Source organism: Schistocerca serialis, chromosome 4, assembly GCF_023864345.2.
Source record: "Schistocerca serialis cubense isolate TAMUIC-IGC-003099 chromosome 4, iqSchSeri2.2, whole genome shotgun sequence".
Classification (NCBI taxonomy): Eukaryota; Metazoa; Arthropoda; class Insecta; order Orthoptera; family Acrididae; genus Schistocerca; species Schistocerca serialis.
Genome location: NC_064641.1, coordinates 681,701,784 through 681,729,047, shown reverse-complemented (window position 1 = coordinate 681,729,047; position 27,264 = coordinate 681,701,784). Strand labels below are relative to the sequence as shown.

At 43.6% G+C, this 27,264-nt stretch overlaps 1 protein-coding gene across 1 annotated transcript in view; it reads left to right on the top strand.

Moving 5' to 3' along the window:
* Positions 1-26,422, top strand: part of LOC126474689 (facilitated trehalose transporter Tret1-like) — a 56,219-nt gene extending 29,797 nt beyond the window's left edge. The window contains exons 3-4 of the mRNA XM_050102167.1: positions 14,021-14,233; positions 25,937-26,422. Coding sequence (XP_049958124.1) covers positions 14,021-14,233; positions 25,937-26,422 — 699 coding nt within the window. The remainder of the gene's footprint in view (positions 1-14,020; positions 14,234-25,936) is intronic.
* The last annotated feature ends 842 nt before the right edge of the window (positions 26,423-27,264 follow it).

Here is a 27,264-nt window from a genome sequence, read left to right as displayed (position 1 = left end):
TTCTCGGGATAACATTTACTCCGAGAGCGTCTTACGTGTACTCGTTTATTAATAGTCAGTGCTGAACATCAGAAAAGACTGTTCCCTTAAAAAGCCATATCATTGTCTGTATCGGCAAGCCTATGAGAAGGGATAGATCCTTTGTTTGGCGTAAATGCTGTCATTCGTATAGCAAGATCTGAGCACACTAAAGCCGGCCCTAGTGGCCGTGCGGTTCTAGGCGCTACAGCCTGGAACCGAACGACCGCTACGGTCGCAGGTTCGAATCCTGCCTCGGGCATGGATGTGTGTGATGTCCTTAGGTTAGTTAGGTTTAATTAGTTCTAACTTCTAGGCGACTGATGAGCTCAGAAGTTAAGTCGCATAGTGCTCAGAGCCATTTGAACCATTTGAAGCACACAAAACACAAAATTGTCCTGTCTGACGTCGGGATACCTACAATAATGTTCCAGTTTTGGGCCAAGGTAGATGATGGATTCTTTATAGAAGTCTCATTTCGTAGTCAGTTGTCAAGTTTAAGATTCATCTGTATTTCTTTGTACGAGCTCGTTTCCATTATATCTCATATGAACTTTAATTTCATGTAAAGATAACCGAATTAGCTGAGGCTGAATATACGCCAATATTCAAGAAGCGTAACGTATAGTGTTGTGTTGCATCTAACTGGTATAGGTGACGTCTTCCGGTACGTTTACGGTAAACAGACAACGATAGACGACAGTTAACAGTTTTCCTCGGTTTTTTCACCGGAGTTACCAAAATGAAATTTCAGCTAAATTATGTGTCTTTCGCTACTTTGAATATTCGTTCTAAGGTTGCATTTCGTCTTGTGGGTGCTTATCAAATAAGTATACTATGTAACCAAAAGGGATAGGTCCTTTATTTGGCGTCCATACTGTCATTGGTATTAGAAGATCTGAGCACACAAAACTTTCGAGCCTGACACTGGGAAATACTTGGAAATGCTATTAAGCTTGCTCATGCACCCAGCACTTTGCATGCTACTCTGTCTAGAGCTCCCACCTACTACTATCACAACCATATTTCTTGTTAGGTGTAGAAAAGTTCCACAGATAACGGTAGCTAGTTCTTCATTCACAGTTGTAATAACAAACTATGTGGGTAATCGGAATTTTGCATGAAATGAATCTCATAGATATCTAGCCAAGTGCAAGTAAGAACACTGAGCTATATCATCTCTAAACCAGCACAGTTTTTTCTCTTTTGATCATTTAAGTATTTCCTTTTATACGACAAGCAAATACGAGTACTGGTCCAAAAATAAGCATTGCACTCATTTACAAACCGTTCTAGGTGGTGGACCGGAAGTAAGTAGCCCGAATGTTCTTGTAAGCTTTATCCACGACACTGATACGGAGAGAAGAAGAGCTCCAAGAAATTCCAAGAGAAAAGGAGCACTGTACTGTTTATCCTGATGCAAACTTCACTGTAGTCACTTCTCAGGTCAATATACGATTTATAGGTTAAATACTCAAAAACCACGTGCATACTTCGGAACACTGCGTGTTTTGTGATGCCAAGGTACAGGACCACATGATGCATTCCCAATTAAATGTCGGTGTTGAGCAGCTGCTGTGATGTCGAAACCAAGTTTACTGTCTTTGTAAGGGAAGAAAAGGCTCTACAAAAAATGGTTCAAATGGTTCTGAGCACTATGGGACTTAACATCTGTGGTCATCAGTCCCCTATAACTTAGAACTACTTAAACCTAACTAACCTAAGGACATCACACACATCCATGCCCGAGGCAGGATTCGAACCTGCGACCGTAGCAGTCGCTTGGTTCCGGACTGAGCGCCTGAACCGCTAGACCACTGCTGCCGGCAAAGGCTCTAGAAACAGATAAAGCAATGTGCAAATTACTCTTGTGATGCTGGCAATAGAGGACTGTCGATCTGTCGGGCTGAATTTTTCAACGAGGTGCCAATACAAAAACGTGAGGGAAGGAAAAAAATAATGGCAGTTAATACACTGTGGGCCGGCTGGTGTGGCCAGGCGGTTAAAGGCGCTACAGTCTGGAACCGTGCGACCGCTACGGTCGCAGGTTCGAATCCTGCCTCGGGCGTGGATGTGTGTGATGTCCGTAGGTTAGTTAGGTTTAAGTAGTTCTTAGTTCTAGGGGACTGATGACCTCAGATGTTAATTCCCATAGTTCTCAGAGCCATTTGAACCAGCCAATACACTGTGGTGACAGAAGTCATGGGATAGCGATACGTACACATACATGTGGCGCTAATATCGCGTACACAACGTATGAAAGAGCACTGCATTGGCGGAACTGTCATTTGTACTCAGATCATTCACGTGAAAATGTTTCCGAAGTCATTACAACCGCACGACGGGAATTAATAGAATTTGGACGCGGAATGGTAGTTGCAGCTAGACGCATGGGACATTCCATCTCGGAAATCGATAGGGAATTCAGTATTCCCAGATGCACAGTGTTAAGAATGTGCCGATGATACTACATTTCAGGTGTTGCCTCTCAGTGCCGATTATACCACATTTCAGGTATTACCTCTCATCACGGACAACGCAGTGGGCGACGGCCTTCACTTAACGATCGAGAGCAGCGGCGTTTGTGTACTGTTGTGATGCTAACAGATAAGCAATACAATTGAAAAAGGGCAGAAATGAAAGTGGGGCCGGCCGAAGTGGCCGTGCGGTTAAAGGCGCTGCAATCTGGAGCCGCAAGACCGCTACGGTCGCAGGTTCGAATCCTGCCTCGGGCATGGATGTTTGTGATGTCCTTAGGTTAGTTAGGTTTAACTAGTTCTCAGTTCTAGGGGACTAATGACCTCCGCAGTTGAGTCCCATAGTGCTCAGAGCCATTTGAACCATTTTTGAAAGTGGGACATACGAAGAATATATCTGTTAGGACAGTGCTGTGAAATCTGGTGTTAATGGGTTATGTCAGCAGACGACCGACTGCAGCCCCTCTCCTGGGCTCCTGATATACCGATTGTACACTAGACGATTGGAAAACCGTGGCATGGACAATGAGACCGATTTCAGTTGGTAAGAGTTGATGCTAGTGTTCGAGTATGGTGCAGACCCCACGAAGCAACGAACACAAGTTGTCAATAAGGCACTGCGCGAGCTGTTGGAGGCTCTGTTGTGGTGTGCACTGTGTTTACATGGAATGGACTGTGTCCTCTTGACCAAGTGAACCGATTGTTTACTGGAAATGATTTACAGCCATTCATGCACTTCATGTTTCTAAACAATAATGCCCCATGTCATTGGGCCTCAATTGTCCACGATTGGTTAGAAGAACATACTGAACTATTTCAGCGAATAATCTGGCCACCCAGATCGCCCGACATGAATCTCATGGAACATTTATCGAGAGGACAGTTCGTGCACAAAATTCTGCACAGGCAAAACTTGTAGCCACATGGTCTGTTTTTGAACTAGTCACTGGAAAACACAAGAAGAAACTTCTGAATGCGGTATGCACTGTGAGTCTCTGATAACTTTTTATTCGATGACACATCTTAATGAGGTGACCGTGATGATGCAGAGTGACTGTGAGTCGTAGTCTAGCGTCTATGTGCAGACAGGCCACAAGCCGGACTGCTGCCTGACGTTCACAATAAAAGTGTATGATAGTCTGATAACAAGTCTAAAGTTAAAGGCCAATGGCCAATTAAGTGAAGGCTCATAGTAATCTGGTTGGGCCGCGCGGGATTAGTCGAGCGGTCTGAGGCACTCAGTCATGGACTGTGCGGCTGGTCCCGGCGGAGGTTCGAGTCCTCTCTCGGGCATGGGTGTGTGTGTTTGTCCTTAGGATAATTTAGGTTAAGTACTGTTTAAGCTTAGGGGCTGATGACCTTAGCAGTTAAGTCCCATAAGATTTCACATTCATTTGAACATCTAAATCTGGTTGGATACTCTGGAGGACAGCGCAAGCAACGTGGTCCTGGATTGGCGGCTGGACTGCTTCTTGAATTGGCTGATGATCCAACATATTCGGTGACTGGGACAGAACAAGTATGCTTTGGCTATATGTCGGAATAAGTACTATAGGGGCGGAAGAGTATGCCGCGGCCTACTTGGCGACACGTAACTTAGGTGGTGCATGTAGTGCCGTGATTATCACACCACATACTGACGATGAAAACGCTGTCTGTTTGGGACGTGGTGCCGCTGCTCGCTAGTTTACTATGGTAACAACCCGTGGCTGTTGATGTTGTTCTGTGCTGTTGTCTGTGTTTCTCAATGACGTGGCGCTCGGAGATTCGCATTGTTACTGTTCCCTTTCCGACTGTTGTGTTCGTTCCTTGATGATGTGGCGCCGTCAGACTCGCGACTCAGCAACCCGCAGAAACGGTCTATGAGTTCCGCGAGTCGGCAGTGCATCTTTCCCTCCCCCAGAAAACAGACTGGCAGCCATCACCACAGCTTGAGGTCTGCTGCAACAGATGTTAATCATCGAGGGCATCGTCCAGGGAACCCGATCGTCGATGGCTAGTGGTGAGGGAGCTGCAGACGTTGACGGCGTCTCGACCGCCTGCTGTGGCAGGGGCTTCATTGTGAAAGCCTGAAAAATATGCATCTGTAAGAAGTGTCTGTTAGAATGGCTGTTCTGTAGCTGCAAGACGTGAGGCCGAATTGACCATCAAAGATCGCAACGAATGAGGAAAGACAACTGGAAGGCCAGGAGTTTCGTGGGTTACGGTATGTTGCATGCCGGTGAGCATGATCTCCTGTCGGAGGGCAGAGAGTGACCTGGCGTGCCAGGAACGCTGCGTTCGTGAAGTTGTGTTTGAGGAGCACAAGGAAAGACTGGAAAGAAGTTCTAGAGAGACGTGAAAAACGTTGCAGAACGAGTGGCGTGCGCTGGAGCATGATAATCGAGACAACCTGTAGGAATCTGGGAGTGATGTGTGCTGGAGCAAGAGGCTGTGCACCAGGACAGAGCTGTCAACGAGTGGCACTAGGACAGACTGAAAGGCATTACGCCGGTAATGTGTGGGAAGGTAGCAGAATTACTCCGTGGGTGAGGAAGCGTAGGACTCAGAGTTTGGAGCACCGGAGTGAGGAAGCCAGCACATTGTCGCATGGCACCGAAATGTATGGAGAGCACGAAGTGCTGTGCCACCCTCCGAGGTAGGCTGCATCTTCTTGGCAAAAGCACGAAGCGATGGAGGCAGCATCAGGCGCATCTGGGAGGATAGTGTACGGACAGTACAACTCAGGCAGGCGAACCAACCGTTGATTGCTGAAAATGATGGTCTCGGTAAGTTTTGGTCACGTAGATTGTGAATATGGTTGCAGCAGCCACATGGCCTGGAAAAGAAAAAAAATGGTTCAAATGGCTCTAAGCACTATGGGACTTAACATCTGAGGTCATCAGTCCCCTAGACTTAGAACTACTTAAACCTAACTAACCTAAGGACATCACACACATCCATGCCCGAGGCAGGATCCGAAGCTGCGACCGCAGCAGCAGCGCGGTTCCGGACTGAAGCGCCTAGAACCGCTCGTCCACAGCGGCCGGCGCCTGGAAAAGGAAAGCATTGATCCCTGGAGGCAGGAGTAAAACATGTGATTCTGTACGCGCAAGTACCATGATAAGAGGGTCCAGTGAGGGATATCACCTCAGAGTTTCTGTGTGTGGAAACATTGGTCCAAGCAATCGTCTGGCTTTTTACAAGTGGGAAACTGCAGTAGTGCCACCTCAAGCCCAGTGGCTGGTTGGTACATCGTTGTAGATGGCTGCCAAACTCTGGTGTCGTGGCGATACCAGTGCTTCTTCAAGATGAGTTCATGTGCTCGTTACATGTACTGTATTGTTTAGCGAGAGCACTCAGATGGCCACGGTTGTTCGACCACGGTCATACTATAATGGCGACCAAGTACAGGAGAAAATGTTCGCCGAGTACCGTCTAGAAGGCTAGTTACGAAAATTTTTAAATGAATTGTGTGTATACCAAAGAAAAGGTTAACTCCATCGCTAATGTCTGAGTCAAACATTGTGAAAAAAATTTATCCTCGTTGTCAATCCCTCTTATGACCAGTGCACAGTGCGCATTGAAAGAACAAGCTCACAAGTAAACAAGTGACATTACACACTTTATTAAGAATCGTAAAAATAAAGACAATGCAGTAGCTATACGGGCTGCTGTCGAATATGTCATCGAAAACACGAAAGGGAAATTCTGAATTGGTAAGCATTGTCTGGTTTAGTTTTCTGATGTCACTTCCTAATTAGGTGACCGTGATGACGCACAATCACAATAAAAGTGTATGATTGTCTGATACCAAGTCCGTACCCTGGAGTCCTCTCAGGCCAAGGTCAGTGAGGCAAAGGCTGAAGGTTATCCATCTGGCAACTCGGGAGTATGGTGTTGGTGAAGGTGGAGAATAAATCCGAGGCTGGAGTCCTCACAGGCTCACGGTCAGTGAGGCAAAGTCTCCTAGTAAACTGACTGGCTGTTCTGGGGGATGGGCCAGGCCATGTGGCCCAGGATTTGCGGCTGGACTGCGTCTTGGTTCCGATGCCGAGTCTGACAATTTTGGTGACTGGGACCGAACTAGCAGTGGAAAATACAGCACGGCCTACTTGTGGACACATGGCCTGGTGGATGCGAGTGGTATTGGGATTGTCGCGCCTCCTACTGGCGATGAAGACACCGCGTTTTGGCGACACGGTCCCCACTGGTCGCAGGGGCGGCTGCCATAGTTTCTTATGGCAACGATGTGTTGCCATTGCCTTTGTCCTGGACTTTGTGTTTTGATCGTGATGACGTGGCACCGAAAGGCCTGCATTGATGCAAACAGCATGAGTGGTTTGTATGGCTGGTGCTCTGCGTGACTGAACACCGATGTACTTACATACTAAAAGATATATAAGAACTGGTTCTGTAAACGCATCATGGTGCCTTACACATAGATGAATGTATATCCATGTCGTACCAATTGATTGCAGAGCATCCCAGGAGTTATCCTTCGAACGACTACCTCAATATTTTTGAGCAATTCTTCATTAGCAGCTTTGTACCAACGGTGAAGCACACAGGACTTTGTTGTGACGGTGTGAAGCTACTTTCAACTGGCCACAACTGTGGATTCTTTGATTCCTCTGGGTGAAGGCTCATCAAACTAGAACACATGAAATATTAGTTCACTTTATTACACAAATGAATAAAAAATTTACTCAACTTTCACACTCTTCTTTGTCACAGGAGTACTGGGTAATTTACAATTGTCATTGAATTTGAAAGCATCACTTGATGCACCTAGTAACAAACTGTTCTCTTGAGTACAATGTTCGTCATTTACAACAGTATAAGTTCATCTGATACTTTAAGGACTCCTTGGTCCTAGACGATGAAGGTGACAGCTGCAGCTGAGGTCACGAACTGGGGCAGAGGTCCTCACAGCTCGACTCTATATAGACCTCAGTGCGAGGGCGCTGCAGTATTGAGGAGAGACCCGTAGTCTTTAGGAGCGCCTCCGATTCGTCGGTTAGGATTGCAGCAAGGGGTCGCCAATGTCTGTGGCGTCTGTGTGCATTGCCAACTATGGTGTGGTACCGCGATCTCTGGACGATACCACAGATTCCATTATCCCTGATAATGAGTTGTGGGTCGTTATAAGATCATTGTTTCGTGGTGAACATTCCGAAAGGGCTGAAGATGTCCTGAACCACACTCAGTCCAGCGGGCTTGAAATTGTTCATGATGGAACTCACACATTCTACGCGGATATCTATGTGGCTCAATCTCCTCTTGATGGCTTGCAGAGCATCTCAGGAGTCAGGCTTCGAAAGGCTGCGTCAGCACTTTTGCGCAATTCTTCATTAGTCTTGTATCGACGTTGAGCCACATAGGACTTGATTATTTCCCCTGATTAGTTGTCTCGCGTAGTAACGTCAGCGATTTGTGGTGAATATTTCAGTGGGGCTAGAGATGTTCCGGAACAACACCCAATTCAGACTTGAAATCATTCATCATGGAACTCACATACTAGAAAAGCAAAGCGTGATGCAACACCATCCTGCTGCAACTACACATGATCCATGGTATCCTTGTCTTTGAGTTGAGAATTCACATACCCTTCTGAGAGGTATGGTCTGAAGAGGTACTGTGATCAAATTCAAACTCATGCCGTAACACAAGAAAAGTTCGTTTCCAGCAATGACACATAAAGGAGACATCTTTAAAGGTGAAAACAACTTTTCTCCTGCGTGAACTTTGATATATCCCGCAGTCAACAGAAAATAAGTCTTGAAGGAGAGACGGCATTTGGAAATTGTGTAAGCAAGCCATGACAGATGGTAATTCGCTTCTCACGTCGTTGTCCGATCATTCTTTCATTAACATTGGTGAAGGTCCTTTTATTTTCAAATCTCCTTTTACGATGTGCATTGTTGACCGGCGTACTTGAAGTTCAACTTTTATTTTGTGATTGAGTTTCGTTGGAGACTGCTTATTTGATTGACGACGACGGAGTAGGATTCCTCTCGCCTTGTTTTTACGCCTATTTTTTTGACTGCCTGAAAAAAGCACATTCTCTTAATCAAATGGGGTTGTTTAAAGAGGTGGAACCTCGGCAAAGCGATTTCTAAACGCACTCGTTGGCTCTGTCATTGGTTGCCATGTTTGCGGACGTCCGTGCACCCACCCACACGCCACAGATTACTCAAGAGAGTAACAGTGTTCGCTTACCTCAACCATGGCTTCACAACTGAAACAATACAGTACCGAAACAAAACAAAACAATACTGAATAAAACGTTTTTCGTCAGATTCAAAGAATGGATACCGTTAAAAATACACTCTAAGGGGGAAAAAAAATACGGCGCACCACGAAGGAATTATCCGAATCGGACGAAAGTTGGTAGATGTGATCTACATGTGCAGACATACAAATGATTCATTCAAGAGAAAGAGGTTCACAATTTAAGCAAGTCATTAACACGTTGGGCCGCGTCTGGCAGTTGTTCGCATTGGCATTGATTAGAGCTCCCGGGGGATATCGTGCAAATTCTCTCCAATTGGCGCGTTAGATCGTCGAAACCTCGATTTGTTTGGGGGCCACTGTCCATAATGCTCCCAACATTCTCAGCTGGGGAGAGATCCGTCGACACTGCTGCTCGAGGTAGGGTTTGCGAAGCACGAAGAAAAGCCGTGTGCGGGCAGGCATTATTTTGCTGAAAAGTGGTAGACAACCACAATATTACTGCACTTGGCAGTGAGGGCGCTTCGGTCGCCTTTTCGTGAGATTTTACCAGTGATATTTCATAGAACACGCTGAACATCTTGGCAGTATATACAGAACTGTCTTGAAATCATTCACAATGAGATGCGTTTTCCTGAGTCGTCACTGTACTGTAACGTCAACGCTTGTTTCCGATAACGGCCGCGGAAGGTCATGTGCGTTAATATCGTGGTGGGGTGATAAGCCCAGGGTGGCTTACCATAAAGGATGAAGCATCCCCAACTTTCTTGTGGTTCCCTTTTTAGGCACTCCACGTCCACATCTGCTCGTAGATACGTATCTTCGGTAGGTTTTCCGGCTTTACTTCCCGACGTGACAGCGACGACTCTCCGATGAGGTGCGGGCCTTGTGTTTTGCTATTACTGCGAGTCTTGTAAATATCGCTTTTATTTAGTAATTTGCCCGGCTAAAACTCTCCCCTTTTATGCTTAAGACAGTCTGCGCCACCTTTCGGAGGGAGTGAGGACGTCAAAGAGTCACAAAAGTTCATATTAAGCAGTCGTAAAACACGTAAACGTTCACTTCAGTTAGCGTGTTAGTTAATGCCTACGCTTTCCGCTAGATGGTGCTGACTTACTGCTGAATAGCTTTGGTTCCATAAAATCTTCACTGATTAGTACTAGGTAAATGAAATAAGTACAACACTCTTGTATTTCACTTTCACTCTATATTCAAGGGTTAAGATGGTGATGGATGATGGTCTATTTAAAATGTTCCTAACCTGGAGGAATCTAAATAGTCCGCAAATGCCGATATGCACGCGCTCTACGTCAAGATTCGCAACTAACGGCACACGATTCTTTCAAACTCCACATGGTAATATCCGAATACCGGTACCTCTGAATTCACTCGTATCAGCAGATAATATGAATTTCTGTCGTCTATATGTCCGTAAAGTCCCAATCTAGCACTAAAGTCCTAAAACTCCCTTAATACTCCGTTGCTACGAACAGTCAGAGATCGTACACTACATCAATTTTAATCTTCGTAATATTCTAACAGTTTATCGTGAATCTTTAACACGATGAAGTCCAATCTAATTATTGTCTCGCTGACTGACACGGGTTCCCCGCCCTTTAACAAAACAATCAAGGAAAAAAGGCGGCAATAATGACGATCAGGCCTTTTCATAGGTTTTTCATCACAAGAGTTTAACGTCACTGCCTTCTCCATGACGGAGCTTCCGTGCCTTTGCTGTACTTAGACATTAAACTACTTGCTGATATACCATAATTTTGATCTGCAATTACCAAACTCTGATTCTACACTACTTTCCCATCTAAAAATTCTATTCTTTATTTTAATTATTCTTTCTATAGCTTTTATCACGGTAAACTGAACCGAGGTGTTACAATGACAAGAAAACGGGACGTAGAATATCGTCGACGTACAGCTGTACTGTAAGGGTGCCGAGGATGACAACCAAAGTGGTCATCCTATGAAAAGAAAAGGCACCCCAGACCATCACTCCTGGTTTTCGAGAAGTATGGCGCAGGTCATCGAGGCTCATTTCGATGCGGGACTCATTACTGAAACACATTTTACTCCAATCAATGGGATTCTAGGCTGAAGATCTGTCTGGAGACGCCCCGGACAGAAGTAGGATACCAACCTGAATGTCGCCCGCTATACAGCCCGACAACCAGGAGTTAGGGTCTGGGATACCATTTCTTTCCATAGCATGACAACTTTGGTTGTCATCCACGGCACCATTGCGGCACAGTGGTTCACCAACGATATTCTGCGACTATTAATCGAATTCAGTGCATATGGCATAGCGTTTCACTTGTGTGACTGGATTCGTGATTTCCTCTCAGAGAGGTCACAGTTCGTAGTGATAGATGGTAACACATCGAGTTGAGCAGAAGTGATATCTGGTGTTCCGAAAGGTAGTGTCATAGGCCCTCTGCTGCTCCTGATCTACGCAAATTATCTAGGTGATAATCTGAGCAGCCCTGTTAGATTGTTTGCAGATGACGCTGCACTTTACCGTCTAGTAAAGTCATCAGACGATCAATTCCACTTGCAAAATGATCTAGAAAGAATTTCTGTATGGTGCGAAAAGTGGCAATTGGCACTAAACAAAGAAAGGTGCAAGGTCATCCACATGGGTACTAAAAGAAATCCGGTAAACTTTGGGTATACGATAAATCGCACAAATCTAAGGGCCCTCAATTCGACTAACTACCTAGGAATTACAATTACGAGCAACTTAAATTGGAAAGACCACATAGATAATATTTTGAGGAAGGCGAAACAAAGACTGCGCTTTGTTGGCGAACACTTAGAAGAGGTGACAAACCCACTAAAGAGACAGCCTACATTACACTTGTCCGTCCTCTGCTGGAATATTGCTACGCGGTATGTGATCCTTACCAGGTTGGATTGACGGGGAATATCGAAAAAGTGCAAAGAAGGGCAGCTCGTTTCGTGTTATCGCGCATTAGGGGTGAGAATGTCACCGAGACGATACGCGAGTTGGGGTGGCAGTCACTGAAACAAAGGCGGTTTTCTTTGCGGCGAGATCTATTTACGAAATTTCAATCACCAACTTTCACTTCCGAATGCGAAATTTTTTGTTGACACCCATCTGCGTAGGGAGAAATGATCATCATAATAAAATAAGAGATATCAGAGCTCGAACGGAAAGATTTAGGTGTTCCTTTTTCCCACGCACCATTCGAGAGTGGGACGGTAGAGAAGAAGTATGAAAATGGTTCGATGAACCCTCTGCCAGGCATTTAAGTGCGAATTGCAGAGTAACCATGTAGGTGTAGATGTTGTGTTGCCTTTCACAGCATGTCATCCTGGGTTTAATTTCAGCAAGGTAATGCCCGCCCCGCGCACGGCGACAGTTTTTACAGACTGTCTTCGTGCCTGCCAAAACCTACCTTGGTCTGCTAGGTCGCCAGATCTCTCTGTAATTGAAAATGTGTGGAGCATTATGAACTGGGTCCTCCAACCGGCTCGGGATTCTGATGATCTAACGTGACAGTGATACAGAATTTAGGGGACATACAACAACTCTAGCAATCAATAAGAAGTTGCATAACTGCTTGCATAAGGACTTGACGTGGACCATTGCGTTACTGACTTATTCAATTCGTAAATCCCTCTCTCTTGAATAAATCATCCATTTCTCTGAAATTCTATTGATTTATTTGTCTGTAGATGTACGTCACGTCTACCAATTTCGTCCCGTTCGGATAATTCCCTTCGTGTTGCATTGTTTTTTTATCCTTAGAGCGTATTTCCTCAATTCTACACGGGGGTTCGGATATGATTTAGAGTTACTTTCTTTTACAAATACCGTTCGAACTATGGGCACGTCCTGTGATGAGACGATGAACTGATTCTAGTACATTATGCAGACTCTTGATGGGAGTTGAGAACTGTGTGTATACTGAAGGGACAATGCTTGTTAGATGTTAAGTAGAGTAACCCATGGACAAGATGGAAGGCTAATATCATGGTCAAAGATAGAGCACCTGATTTTTATGAAAGAAAGGAGTCAAAATAGTACATATTCTTAACCTTGTAACTGCGGTGTGTTGCCAAGAAGCTCCTGCAGAAAAGACTTATGCACCTGGATCGCTGGGTTCGCTAGTGAAGGGAATCTGCAAGTATGATCTACCATCATCGCAAAGTCCAGGGACGTTTAGGTTATATCTCAGTTGATTATGGTTGACAGATGCATAACCTTTCACGAACTTGAATCGCAGACAGTATTTCCTGCGCAACCCAACCTTCCATTATTCACAACGATTTGGATGTGGAAAAGGTTTGTGCACATGTGGGTTATACGGGATTTGACACAGGTTCAGAATAAGAATACAGTTGACGTCTGTAGTCGAGTATTAGAATTAAGGAATTAAGAGCCATATTTTTTGGAAAAATTGGTGACTGGTGACGAACCATGGCGTCACTATCATACATCTTGAAGAAATTGCAGTCCATGCAGTGGAAACATTCTGCAAGTCTCTGACCCACAAAATTACGTGCTGCTGCATCTACAGGCAAGCAAATAATCTCCTTCTTCTCGTACACTTGTGGTATACTCTAATGGACTGGCTTCCACAAAGAACAACTGTTAACAGCAGGATGTGCTGTGACACCCTTACACAAATTATTTGCAGGATTCTGCAAAGTAGACAGGAAAAGTGGTCGAAGCGAGTACTCTTCCAGCACGACAATGCGCAGCAGTACACCAGCAGTGCCACGATTGCGAAGTTAACATCACTGGATTCGTTGTTGTGTCACATCCACCATATTCACCGGATCTCCCCTCTTGTGATTATGATTTATTCGATTACATGAAGGCCGCACTGCGAAGTAAAAGATTCTAGAAGAATTAATAATTGCAGGCAGCTGTCCATGAGAGCATGCATAGTACCTTCGAACAAACGTTCCTTCACGCAGTAATTGAAGTTGCCAGGAAGGTGGCAGCGGTGTATTGACGTGCGCAGGCAGAATATCGAGAGATCCCGAGTACACTGAATCATGTTCGTTAATAAATAAGGCACAAAAAACTAATTGTAAATCATTTCTGAATGCCCCTCTCAGAAAATATAGAAGGGCACATGAACTTCTCGTATACCCTCTAGTATCCAGCGTTGCTTTACAACTGCAAACACTAACAGTCGGTGATATAACTGTGTCAGTATTCTACCCCAGTTGTGAATTCATACTTCTGATCAAAAAGTGTAGATTCACTTCTTGTTTACTGAACGGGTTCCTCATTTGACAGTAAGCTTGATTTCTTCCGTCCACAGTTGATCGCTGACTCGCGGCGACATAAGGACAGTATCAAGGAGAAGATGGGGAAAAAATCGACCAGGAGGGCACTGATGATCGGGCTGGGCCTAATGTTCGCCCAGCAGCTGACTGGAGTCAGCATCATCTCCTTCCATTCGAAAGCCATCTTCACGGCCGCCGGCGACACAACAGACTCGACTATCTGCTTCAGTGTCATGGGCATCATGCAGGTGCGTGGTCCGCAACACTTCTAATTTGAGAAGGGGTACAGAGACGTTCGGAGAAGTTTAATGTCATGTTCAGACGCCTGGCTGTTTGTTATTCTTCCTGCGAAGTAATCAGCCTGGAATAGTGAATCTAACTTTGCACTTCAAACCACTTTTCTCTAATGCCCAACATTGTTAGTGTTTTGAGACCACGCTGATCTCTTTCAGCAGCAAATCCGTTTTACGCGACTTAAATGATCCAGATTCTATTGTTGGACTTTATCATTTACCGACATTCAACGTAAGTGAAAACGGAGCATTATTTCAATTAGAATAGGGGAGGGAAAGTAATAGGCAGCTCCTTCATCGAAGAACGAGCTTGGCTCTTGCCCATCTGCATAAACAGGAACGGAAAACTTAAGTCAGAAAGCGTGAACGAGATTTTTAACCTCGCTGCCGTAGTTACTTACCGCTTTCAACATCTTCGGTAACGTGCTCGGGGGTGTAGCGAATGAAAACAATAAGCAATACTTAGCCGAAGATGAAAGACAAGTTTCCGAATGTACAACGGGTTTATCGGTTTCACTTTCTGCACTATGCTGCAAGGACTGTCTATTTGTGGTGTTCAGAGGCTGCGAACGTCGGTTTCTGAAGAGCTCTCTGTCTGGACTCGACTCGACTTAGCTAGACTATCTGTGTAGTACTGGCCGGTATTAATCCTGCAGAGACTTGTGTACATAAATGAAAGCAGATAAAAAAATTGTACTTATAACTTCAATAAACAATTCGAGTTGTGTGATATGATGAGAGGCAGACTGACTTTGTTTAAAAGATGGAGCGGCGGGTTTTTAATGAACTGAGTACTTAATTACTTTTTGTGTAATTTTGAAAGATTTACCTCAGAATGCTACACTAAGCCATACTTTCGTTGACGTTACGGAACGTAGACATTACAGACATCGCCTCAGTAGACTACGGCTAAAGCTGTCCTCGAAATATTCTGCGAAAAATTAAGCTCATAACACGATCGGAAACTGGGATAATAATTTTTTATATTTAGGGAAAATTTAAAATACCACGTATACAGTTTTTTGGCTTTGCCTTTGTAGATTATTTGTTCATTAATAATTCGAACTAACTCTCGGATGTGACATCTGCATGAAAAATGCAGTACCTAACGGATCGATAAAACTATGAAATCAGTCACGTAACTTCCGACAGAGAGTTTAGGAACATGAGAAAATCCAGTTACCTTGTCTTAAAGAATGAGTATCTTCCACGTAACGTCTACAGCACAACAGGGTCATACAAATTCCCAGTAGTTGAAATAATAAGGGTTTCATGAAGTTTAAGTCTTACGCTGGTAATGGCGTAACTTCTGTTCGCGTTTTTGTGGATGGGTGATACTGGGAGAGAAAAGTGACAGCATGACTGCTCACATAATGAGTAGGGAAGCAGGAATGAAAGCAGAAGAAAACGAAGAACTTGAAAACAGGATTGCATTGACCTTGGAAGACAATTCGGAGAACTGATATTACGTAAAAGGAGAAATTATGCCATTTATTGAAGTATGCGGATTCATATGTTCGGCACGACGCAGTGTGCAAACGGAAGTCAAAAATGTTCAAGTATTTGGAATGTGGCGACGAATGTAATTTCGAATATGGTTATTAAAAAAGGCACACTAACACTGTCAGGGATTTGTACGAAAGAACCACACAGGCCACGTGAAAGATCATCAGAGAGTACGCTAGAATTTTCTACACTACAGGGTTGCAAAACAACCAAAGGACTATAAATTACATTGTTGAAATGAACAGTAATGGCACAAATAGTTGTGAAAATTGTGTGACGCCTGTAAACGTTAGTGCCAGAAAGTAAACTGTTCCAGGGGAAAGGAGATACAAAAACCGTGTCAAAAAATTCCAAATTGGGACAGGATGGAGCAACATCTTCGAGTGTTTAATCGACAGGTTGCTTCATAGCTCAAATTTTGAAAACTGTGTTTTTCAGAAGCGTCCAAATAAAAGCTAAAGAGCAGAAGTAGGTACAGATGGAACGCAGATTTATTGTACAGTATCTTGTAGTATGTCACAGTAGATGAACGTTATTTGTGTTTGTAGAATTTTATCCAACGTACGAAAAATAGAGAAAGTAAAGAGCGAAACCCACGCCCTTAAATTACCAGGAAGTTTCGATCTCCATTCTACATTTTTCTCAAGTGAAATTATCGATTCAGTTGAATAAAATTCGTGGCTGACTAGATCTGGAATCAGTTTGTATTTCATTTTGCACATAAATAGGGTGTACTTTATTATGGAGTAAATGTTGCCTTTGGTCCATCTGGATCATAACCTGATACAGACATGTGGGCGTTGTACGTCATTCATTCTGTTACTTCTCTTCTTCCACCGAACTAAGGGGGGACAGTAGTGAAGACAATGGACACATAGTTGAGAGAATGGGCGTCACATTACCTCCTAATCATCCTCCGTACCTTCTCAAAATCGCTCCAAGTGGATGCCCGGTTGACTCCCACAACAAAGTCACGGGCGAGTTATTTTCCCGTCCTTATCCAGTTGCTCTAGGGTCTCGATGAGGAACGGAAGAGTCCTACCTTTTCTAAGCTTCGTCTCTCCTCAGTAATTTTTTTCCTTCCGAATGAATCGCGAGTTACGTGTATGACGTCATATGTCGTATATATTTCAGTAAGCGTTTGTTAATTTTTTTCGTCGTAGAAACTAGACATCAATTTGGTGAAATGCAACTCAAGACTTTGTTCCTCAACTTAACGACATTTTTGGTATGAAGTTACAGGGGTTACGAGGGAACTACTTGCAGTTGATGTTGGAAGCTAGCGACTACATGGTATAAATTGGCTAATCAGTTATTTTAATTTCTTCGAACGTCTCGGTAGCCCTCAGACTATAAGCTGTTGCTTTCATAGGAATTTTATCGTAACTTTTCAATGTATTTTTTAATCACTTGCACCTTAACATAAGCGGAATTCGTTATAAAGCACCATACACTGCCAGTTGACGTTTCTTCATAACTCACTAACATGACGTCATTCCAGTCCTCACATAGTGGACGGTTAAAGGAGAGTCGTCGCGTAATAGGTGTCCTGAGCGTGATACTTCGTAAAAAGAGACGTTTGACGCTATTGGGGTCTACATACAGGACGGTTCCCTGTAAATCACGAAATGCGAAAGCGACAATTCATTCAAAAGCTGTCCTCTTCGGTCGTAGTGTATAAATCATTGAGCGGCTTGTACTGCATTTGATCGTTGACCAGTGGCGTGTTCCACTTCGAAAGATGCAGCAAATTAATGGCCAAAAGTAACAGACTTTACCAAAGTACGTTGTTTGAAAGCCGCTGCAACTTCGTCAATGGCTTCCCTTTTGCTTCCTACGACGTGAGGCTAAGCGTCGGGATGAAATTCTAAGACAGCTACAGTGTCTCCTTCATGCTGCAATTATTTTTAAACCAACAGATCAGAAGTATCCAGACAACTGGCAGCGGACGTTTGTTAGTGGGGAGGTCCACCCTCAGCTTTTATGACACCTTCAACTCTGCATCTACATCTACATCTACATCCATACTCCGCAAGCCACCTAACAGTGTGTGGCGAAGGGTATCTTGAGTACCTCTATCGGTTCTTTCTTCTATTCCAATCTCGTATTGTTCGTGGAAAGAAAGATTGTCGGTATGCCTCTGTGTGGGCTCTAATCTGATTTTATCCTCATGGTATCTTCGCGGTATATACGTAGGAGGGAGCAATATACTGCTTCATCCTCGGCGAAGGTATGTTCTCGAAACTTCAACAAAAGCCCGTACCGAGCTACTGAGCGTCTCTCTTTTAGAGTCTTCCGCTGGAGTTTATCTAAAAGATATTTAGTATTTCGGCCTTTAGTCTGTCATCCTCTGTTGAGTACCATTTTGGTCACAGAGTGTCTGGACATTTTGTTTTGATCCACCTACCGCTTTGACAAAAGACCAAAATTTCTTAGGATTTTCTGCCAAGTCAGTGCATAGAATTTTACTTTAGAATTCATTGAACGCTTCTCGCATAGCCCTCCTCACACTACATTTCGCTTCGTGTAATTTTTGTTTGTCTGCAAGGGTTTGGCTATGTTTATGTTTGCTGTGAAGTTCCCTTTGCCTCCGCAACAGTTTTCTAACTCGGTTGTTGTACCACGGTGGCTCTCTTCCATCTCTTACGATCTTTCTTGGCACATACTCATCTAATGCATATTGTACGATGGTTTTGAACTTTGTCCACTGATGCTCAACACTGTCTGTACTTGAGACAAAACTTTTGTGTTGAGCCGTCAAGTACTGTGAAATCTGCTTTTTGTCACTTCTTCTAAACAGAAAAATCTTCCTACCTTTTTTAATATTTCTGGGGACACTTCAGCGAGGTGTCTGAATGACTGCGGAGGAGTAGGAGCCCATTGCTCCTCAGCTGCCGAAATTCCAGAACGTAGCGATGTTGGATAATGGGGGTCTGGAGCGAAGTTGACGTTCTGACTCGTCCCATACGTTCTCCGTCAGGTCCAAGACAAAGATCTGGGCAGGCCAGTCCATTTCAGGAATGTTATTGCCCACAATAAATTGCCTCACAGATGCTGATTTATGACCGGGTGCATTGTCAAATTGTTCAAATGTGAGTGAAATCTTATGGGACTTAACTGGTAAGGTCATCAGTCCCTAAGCTTACACATTACTTAACCTAAATTATCGTAAGGACAAACACACACATCCTTGCCCGAGGGAGGATTCGAACCTCCGCCGGTACCAGCCGCACAGTCCATGACCGCAGCGCCTTAGACCCCTCGGCTAATCCCGCACGGCTGTGCATTGTCATGCACATACAAATAGCCGATGTCTCCTAACTATTTGTCCATTGTACATGGTAGGCTACACAAAGCAGCAAAATATGTTCATACCCTTACGTATTTAGCGTTTTCTTAAGTGCAATAAAGAGACCCTAACCACGAAAAGCAAACTCATATCGTAACAACACCTCCTTCGTACTTCACTGCTGGCTCTACACATGATGGCAGGTAATGATCTCTATTTCATCTGCCAGACCCAAAACCTTCCATCGCACTGCCACGGGGTATAGCATGATTTATCACTCCAAGCTACTCGTTTCCAGTCATCCACTGTCCAGTGACATAGCTGTTTACACCACATCAAGTGCCTCTACAGAAACGAGTGGGTAATTGAGGAGGTGCTCGATCATTGTACCGATTATCTTTAAGTTCCTAAGCACAGTCGTTGTGCTAGCTGGGCTCACGAGTGCTTCTTTTCACTGATTTCAGGCAATATTTTACAACTACCGTCTGCAATGCATGTCGCCCCCGTCTGTCAGTACATTAGGTCTGCCTGATCTTGGTTTAATTGTGGTTGCTCCTTCACGTTTCAACTTTACAATCATGTTACCAACCGTCTATGGGGTAGCTTCAGAAAGGTTGAAAAGTCCCTGATGATGGATTTGTTGCTCAGGTGACATCCAAGGACTAGTCCACATTCGCAGTCACTGAGCTCTGCTGATCGACCTATTCTTTCGCTGGACAAACGATACTTGCGTTCGAAGTGTCTCGAGATTTCCCGATACGCCGCAGAGTTCGCTACTGTATCGAGCTTGTTCGAACAACCACGTGACATTTGACTCGCACGGCGCAAGTGCGAGGGATAAGCAAGAAACTGTAGACTAGCCACAACAGTAAGCTGCGGCTCTGCTTAAAATCTGACGATTTCGCGAAGCACTGGAGAAAATAGCATTAAATCGAACCACAGCACGAACAGATGTACAATATGACTCCTCATATAATAACCGTATGAATGGATATATCAACATTTATGCTGATTTTTAAGCAAAGCTAACAAAGACAAAAATGCCGTCCTTCAAAAGATATTACTTGATTGATCCCAGTATAATATTTAATTTGTTTATGAGAGGCGGTAATGATTTACCAAGTACGTTGCAAATGAGCTGTTCAGCTCCTGTTCACATATTAGAGTAAGAGGTAAAAGCATTACCGTATTTTAATCAGCTTGAACACAAGACGGCAACATTCAGATGGAACAATCACAGCAATTAATTAAGAATTAAATGCCCACCGAAGATATCGTAATTAAGTGACTGCAATTTTTATCACGAGTATGAATTACAGCGGCAAGAATTGTCTTGTAGATAGTACCATGAGACGTCACTAGATCGCTGGACCAGCAAAAGTTCCAGAACTGGATAGAATCACGATTGCAATTTTTATATTAGTTACCGTTGTTATGCATGACTTGCATCCTGGAATATACCTCAGTCCTTGTTTCACACTTAGTTTCATTATTAAAATCCATAGTGCGAGAAAAATGATAAGATAGAAGGTTGTGATAGTACCAACAATAGTCACTAGATCGCAGCGTAATCAAAAGATGGGAGAAAACCAGATTTCGCGAACTGCGACGTAAAATGTCCGAACAATTCGAGTCGTGTTCAGACATAGCCCTACTGACTACACAACCCTTCGTTTTATACTAGCGGATCCGCTTCTCGTGACATCTAGTGGTCAATTCTACATTGCTTAGCGCATTATTTTGAACTAAGCCGACTTAGAAACATTCAAAACATAGACGTTTCAGATAGTGTATGTCAAAGAATATTTCCCGCCTACCATATATTCGTTTTGACAGTAAGCGTAGATTAATTTTACTCGCGAGAACACCCGATTTCCCAAAAACTTCGCTCAGTGGAAGAGGGACGAAAATAAGCGATCACGTGTCTCGGCTTACCCGTAGATACTCGACCGTTTTTAAGAAACGAAGGTCAAAGTTTTCGAGGTACTTTATGTGCCTTTAAACGAGTAAACAATCTGACCGTAGCAGTGGCAAGAGTCTCGGCTTCACACTTTTGCGCCCGTGTTCGGAATCCGATTATTATCTTTTTTATTTGTCTCCTCATGTCCGTAGAAGATTACTACACGAATGTTTTCCAGTTTATATTGAAATAAAGTTGTCCTTATTTGTGTACTAATTGTATGGCTGGTCAATTAATTAAGAAAAAACAATAAATGAATGACAAAATTTTTTGAAATTGTTTTCAGTGAACTCCAGTAGTTTATCTCGATTCATTATCAACTGCAAACGCCAGTTTTCTATAAAGTGATCCGTAATGTGTGGTTTGTCTTGAAATTATTGCCAATGCGTGAAACCCTCAGTAATGTTAACGACATTTCTTTTCCGAATGAGATTTATACGAAGAAATGCCACTATGGCAAACTTTTCTCCGCGCGGTGTTCGTGGTGTTCGAAACGTCAATGTTTTGAAAGTTTCTAAGTCGGCTTAATCCAAAATAATGCACCAAATCTTCCTGAACAAGAGACGTAAGAATGAATTATAAGAACTAATATAAGAATTGTTATAAAAATGTAATATAAGAATATGAGAATTTAAAAAGATCATAACCATAGAAAATACCATACACAGATATACACTGAAGCGCCAAAGAAATTGGTATAGGCATGCGTATTCAAATACAGAGTTATGTAAACAGACAGAATATGGCGCTGCGCTCGGCAACGCTTATATAAGACAACAAGTGTCTGGCGCTGCTACAATGGCAAGTTATTAAGATTTAAGCGAGTTTGAACCTGTTGTTATAGTCGGCTCACGAGTGATGGAACACAGCATTTCCGAGGTAGCGATGAAGTGGGGATTTTCCCGTACGACCGTTTCACGTTTGTACCGTGAATATCGGGAATCCGCTAAAACATCGTATCTCCGATATCGCTGCTGCCGGAAAAAGGTCCTGCAAGAACGGCACCAACGACGACTGAACAGAATCGTTCAATGTCACATAAGTGCAACCCTTCCTCAAATTGCTGCAGATTTCAATGCTAGGCCGTCAACGAGTGTCAGCGTGCGAACCATTCAACGAAACATCATCGGATGGGCTTTCGGAGACCAAGGCCCATTCGTGTACCCTTGATGACTGCACGACACAAAGCTTTACGCCTCGCCTGGGCCCTTCAGCGCCAACATTGGACTGTTGATGACTGGAAACATGTTACTGGTCGAACGAGTCTCGTTTAAAATTGTATCGAGCGGATGGACGTGTACGGGTATGGAGACAACCACATGAATCCATGGACCATGCATGTCAGCAGGGGACTGTTCAAGCTAGTGGAGGCTCTCTAAAGCCGTGGGGCGTGTGCAATTGGAGTGATATGGGATCCCCGATACGTCTAGATACGACTCTGACGGGTGACACGTCTGTCTGATTACCTGCATCCATTCATGCGCACTGTGAATTCCGACGAACTTGGGCAATTCCAGCAGAACAATGAGACTCCCCACACGTCCAGGATTGCTACAGAGTAGCTCCAGGAGCACTCTTCTGAGTTTAAACACTTCCGCTGGCGACCTGACTCCCCAGACATGATCGCTACTGATCGTATCTGGGATGCCTTGCAACGTGCTGTTCAGAAGAGATCTCCACCCCCTCGTACTCGTAGGGATTTATGGACAGCCTCTCAAGATTCATGGTGTCAGTCCCTCCAGGACTACTTTAGACATTGGTCGAGTCCATGCCACATCTTGTTGCGGCACTTCTGCGTGCTCGCGGGTTCCCTACACGATATGAGGCAGGTGTACCGGTGTTTTTGTCTCTTCAGTGTATTTTATAATAAATATATGACCGAGATACAATTTTACAATTAATGTAATGCCCTTGTTCCCTATAACTTGAAGAGACATTTTCCAGTAATAATCTTCTACGGACATGGGTAGGTAAATGGAAAAAAAAAAAAAAAATGAAAACTTTAATCATGTATCGAGCACGGGGCGTAAAAAGTGAGAGGCTGTAACGCCAACTACTACACCATCGTTTCGACTGACAACGCGCACTGAAAGGTATATGAAGTATCTCGAAAACTTTGACCGTCGTTTTCTCAGAAACATTCGAGTTCGCTTTTTTTGACTCATCTTCCATTGAGCGAAGTTTCTGAGAAACTGGGTTATGGCATCTATTCCATGAGCAGCCTGCAATATGAGCAAAGGATGGCAAAGAATGTGTACTGATTTAAGAAAAGCGGAAAAAGTTATGCAATCATGTTACACTAAGCTGGTACAGCCGTAAGAAAATTATTAATACTTCCCTTAGACCTCCACATTTACTTCGCGTGCTCAAAATGAGCTCAGTTAGCGTCCACATAGGTCGTTGAACAACCTGTTCACTGGGGTGGCTGCTTTTGATAGTTTCCAAGGATAATGTACTTTAAGTTTCCTCAACTTAAAGTACATTATTGTAGGAAACTAAGATAAGCAGCCACCCGGTGGGAAAACAGCTATGTTACTTTCAAAGAATACGGGACGACCTCCCGTCAATCTCTTCGTCGTATCCATTTTCCTGAGAGATAGGGAACGAAATTCTAGTTCATAGGGCGTAGTAAATACGCAAAACAAAAATGTGCGCAGCATCTTGAGTTATACTTTTCACTTACTGTTCCGTGTCAAAGGAAAACTGCCCACTTAAAACGCTGCAAAACCATGACTTTGTTTTTGAAACTCTGACAGCAACCGTATTTACAGTCTAAATTATGGAACTGAGGTCCTTCTATTATGAAAATTGCTACTCTTTGAACGCCAAAACATGTTTCAGCACCTTGTGCCATCATCGTTGGGTACATGCAAACGTGTTTTAAGTGATAATTAGTCCGTTTTGATTATTCTCTAGAACATCTTAGAGCTTTAAATATAATAGGTAACATAGTACATTTTCTGACCACGTAATTGCCCATAACCACCAACCAAATAAAATAGACGCAGACTTAAAAAACAGAATCCAGCAGCCTACATCAAAAATTTATCGTAGACGAAACCTTTCACATAGGGAAGGAAAGCAATATCAGATCGAAAACAGACCATAAACGACTACGCTACAATATTATACACACTGAAACGGAAAGACGGACAGAAAAAGAAACAGGTAAACATCAAAAGGGAGCAAGCGCTCAGCAGTACCAGAAATTGGAAATTTCGACTTGCGAATGTGGTTCATCAAAATCCTGTACAGTGTTTCTGCGTACATTTATACAACTAATAGGAAGTGATAGCAAACTATATTCCCGAAATATTTACATGCAACGAAATTACGTTTATAGATAAAGTGGTTTGTTACCTCGCCAACTAAGCTCCCAACAATGTTATTTCGTTGCAGATGGCGAGCAGTATAGTAAATTGACGTTCTACAGAATGAGGTAATAATCACAACAGACATAAAATGTTTTCACATGTAATTTATCTTCCAATAATTACTTAATTAGCAAAAGAATACAACAGAGTAGTACATTTTACGAGTGTGCTAGGGGCTTGGTGTGGGGAAGGGAAGTGCCAATGAGGTGCGAGCTGGTGTTATACAAAACGTACTTCACACCCATACTATTTTACAGCTCAGAGACTTGGACTATGACTAAAAGAGAGGAGAGTAGGATACAATCCAGTAAAATGAAGTTTCTGAGAACTATGCTAGGGAAGACGAGGAGAGACAGAGTGAAAAATGAAGATGTTAGGAGGGAAATTGGAGTGGAGAAGTTGACTGAGAAAATTGAAAAGAATAGATTAAATGGTTTGGGCAGGTGAAGAGGATGGGAGAGGGAAGAATACCAAGAAGAATGATGGAGTTCAAGATTGAGGCCAAGAGGCCAAGAGGAAGACCGAGAACAAGATGGATTGATACAATAAAGATGAGTTTAAGGAGGAGAAACCTGCTATGGAACCAAATTGTGGAAGAAGAATGGTGGAAAGACGAAGTAAAGTGGCGAAGTACCATTGATACCCCAACCGACCGCATATTGGATAGAGGGGAAACGAAGATGATGATGAATTACTTAAACATTAGTTATTTAAACATGTTTGCATTGCACAGACCTGAATAAAAGTACCCACTGATAATGGTGCAAAACTGCTGAAATATGTTTCAGCATTAAAAAGAATATAGCTTTATAGGGGTACTTAAGTTTCCAAAATTGAAATCGCTAAATGTTAGTCAAACATTATGTCCTAGTCGACCAGCATCGTTTTCACCAAAAAGAAGTGCGTATCAATACTTCACCTTTCAGTCAAATCCTCCTCTCAGCATAATCCTCAGTCTCTTTCTCTCATAGTATGCGCTATTAGATCTCGTCTGAATCTTGCAAAAGTCGTTGTGCACTCCAAATTCTTTTTTATTTAAAAACATGATGCTTGTTAAGTCTCACGTACACATTGAAGGGCAGGCTTCTTCTGTGAGCGTGCAAAATGCTCCAGTAATGTAGCTGAGGAAGAAGGGCCACTGTTTTAATGTTCTGTGGAAGTCGCTACACAATACTGTGAGTTTCAAAGTTATTAAGCATGCGTGAGCTACTGTTCTCTTCGCTAGGTTACTCCCATCTCTCTCCATTATTATTGAACATTGACAACAGCCGCTCAGGTTTATACTATCACAGACTTCCGCTGTTCCAACGACCGTCACGATTCATCTTTATTTATTCACTTTTTAGTCGAAAAGACAACACTAGCATATCTATTTAAGTGATCAATGTTAAATGACAGTGAACCTACAAACTGACATAAGCCAAGCATCACATAGTTATCACATTTTAAGACGTGTGTACATTTCTTTGGCACCCTTAATAGTTTGTTGAATGTGTGCGTCCGAATAAAATAGAAACTGCATCCCGCAGGTCTTGGCCGTGATGATGGCGATAGCCCTCGTGGACCGAGTAGGTCGGCGGCAGCTGATGAAGATCTCGCTCATGGGGGTGGTATTCTGCCTCGTCGCTCTCGGACTCTTCTTCTTCATGAAGGACCTCGATGCGACGTCGGTGCTTTACTTTGAGTGGCTGCCGCTGCTCATCTTATCCGTATATCTGTATCTGTTCACACTTGGTGCAGGACCTTTGCCTTGGGCTATGATGGGTGAACTCTTCCCAGCGCACGTGAAAGGCGTCTGCAGCAGTATCTGCGGCGCCTCCAGCTTTGTTCTCGCTTATATTACATGCGAGACGTTCGCTCATCTAATGGGTGTCCTCACATTGGCTGGAACTTTCTGGTTGTATGCGGGACTTTGTTTCCTGTCTGCAGTATGGCTTTTCTTCTTCCTCGCCGAAACAAAGGGAAAAAGCTTGGAAGAAATACAACATATACTTAGTATACGATTAAACAGTTGAAACTTTCATGCGCATTACATGTTTGTTTTGTCTTTTTGTACGTATACTTAATGAAAATAAGAACTAATCAACACTGTTATAAATGTCATTAGCGTTTGTAAAACGACATGACGATGTAAAATTCCTTTTTCTAGAACACGGGTGGGCAACTGGCGGCCCGCGGGCCATATCCGGTCCGTGTTTTCTGATATTTTCACCCACCCTCTGCCGGCCTCCGGATTGCAAAAACAAAAAAAAGAAAAATCCGAGTTTACGTCCAAAAAATGGTTCAAATGGCTCTAAGCACTGTGGGACATAGCATCTGAGAGAGTCGCTGGACTACGCCGGGCAAAAAATGGTTCAAATGGCTCTAAGCACTATGGGACTTAATTTCTGAGGCCATCAGTCCCCTAGACTTAGAACTACTTAAACCTAACTAACCTAAGGACAGCACACACATCCACGCCCGAGGCAGGATTCGAACCTGCGACCGTAGCAGCAGCGCGGTTCCGGACTGAAGCGCCTAGAACCGCTCGGCCACAGCGGCCGGCTAGTGTTTGCAGCTCATGACGTAGACCAGTAAAAGTTCTGCTTATCCGTGCATTCACAATGCCGCTACCGCTGGATTTGAACAAGGAGAAACACGTTTATAGTCTGAGGGCGAAGTTATGGCCTATGTGTCGTGTGTGCAGAGAGAAGTATCTTCGCTCCTGGATCAGTGCTGACAACACACTCACGTTATTTAAGCCTTGCTCTCTTCGTCTGTGCGACACACTGATAGAGCTCAGAAGTCGTTAGTAGGCGATAGTAGCGAAAAAAAAAATACAAACTACTATAGAAGTATGCAGCTTAACAACGGCAGC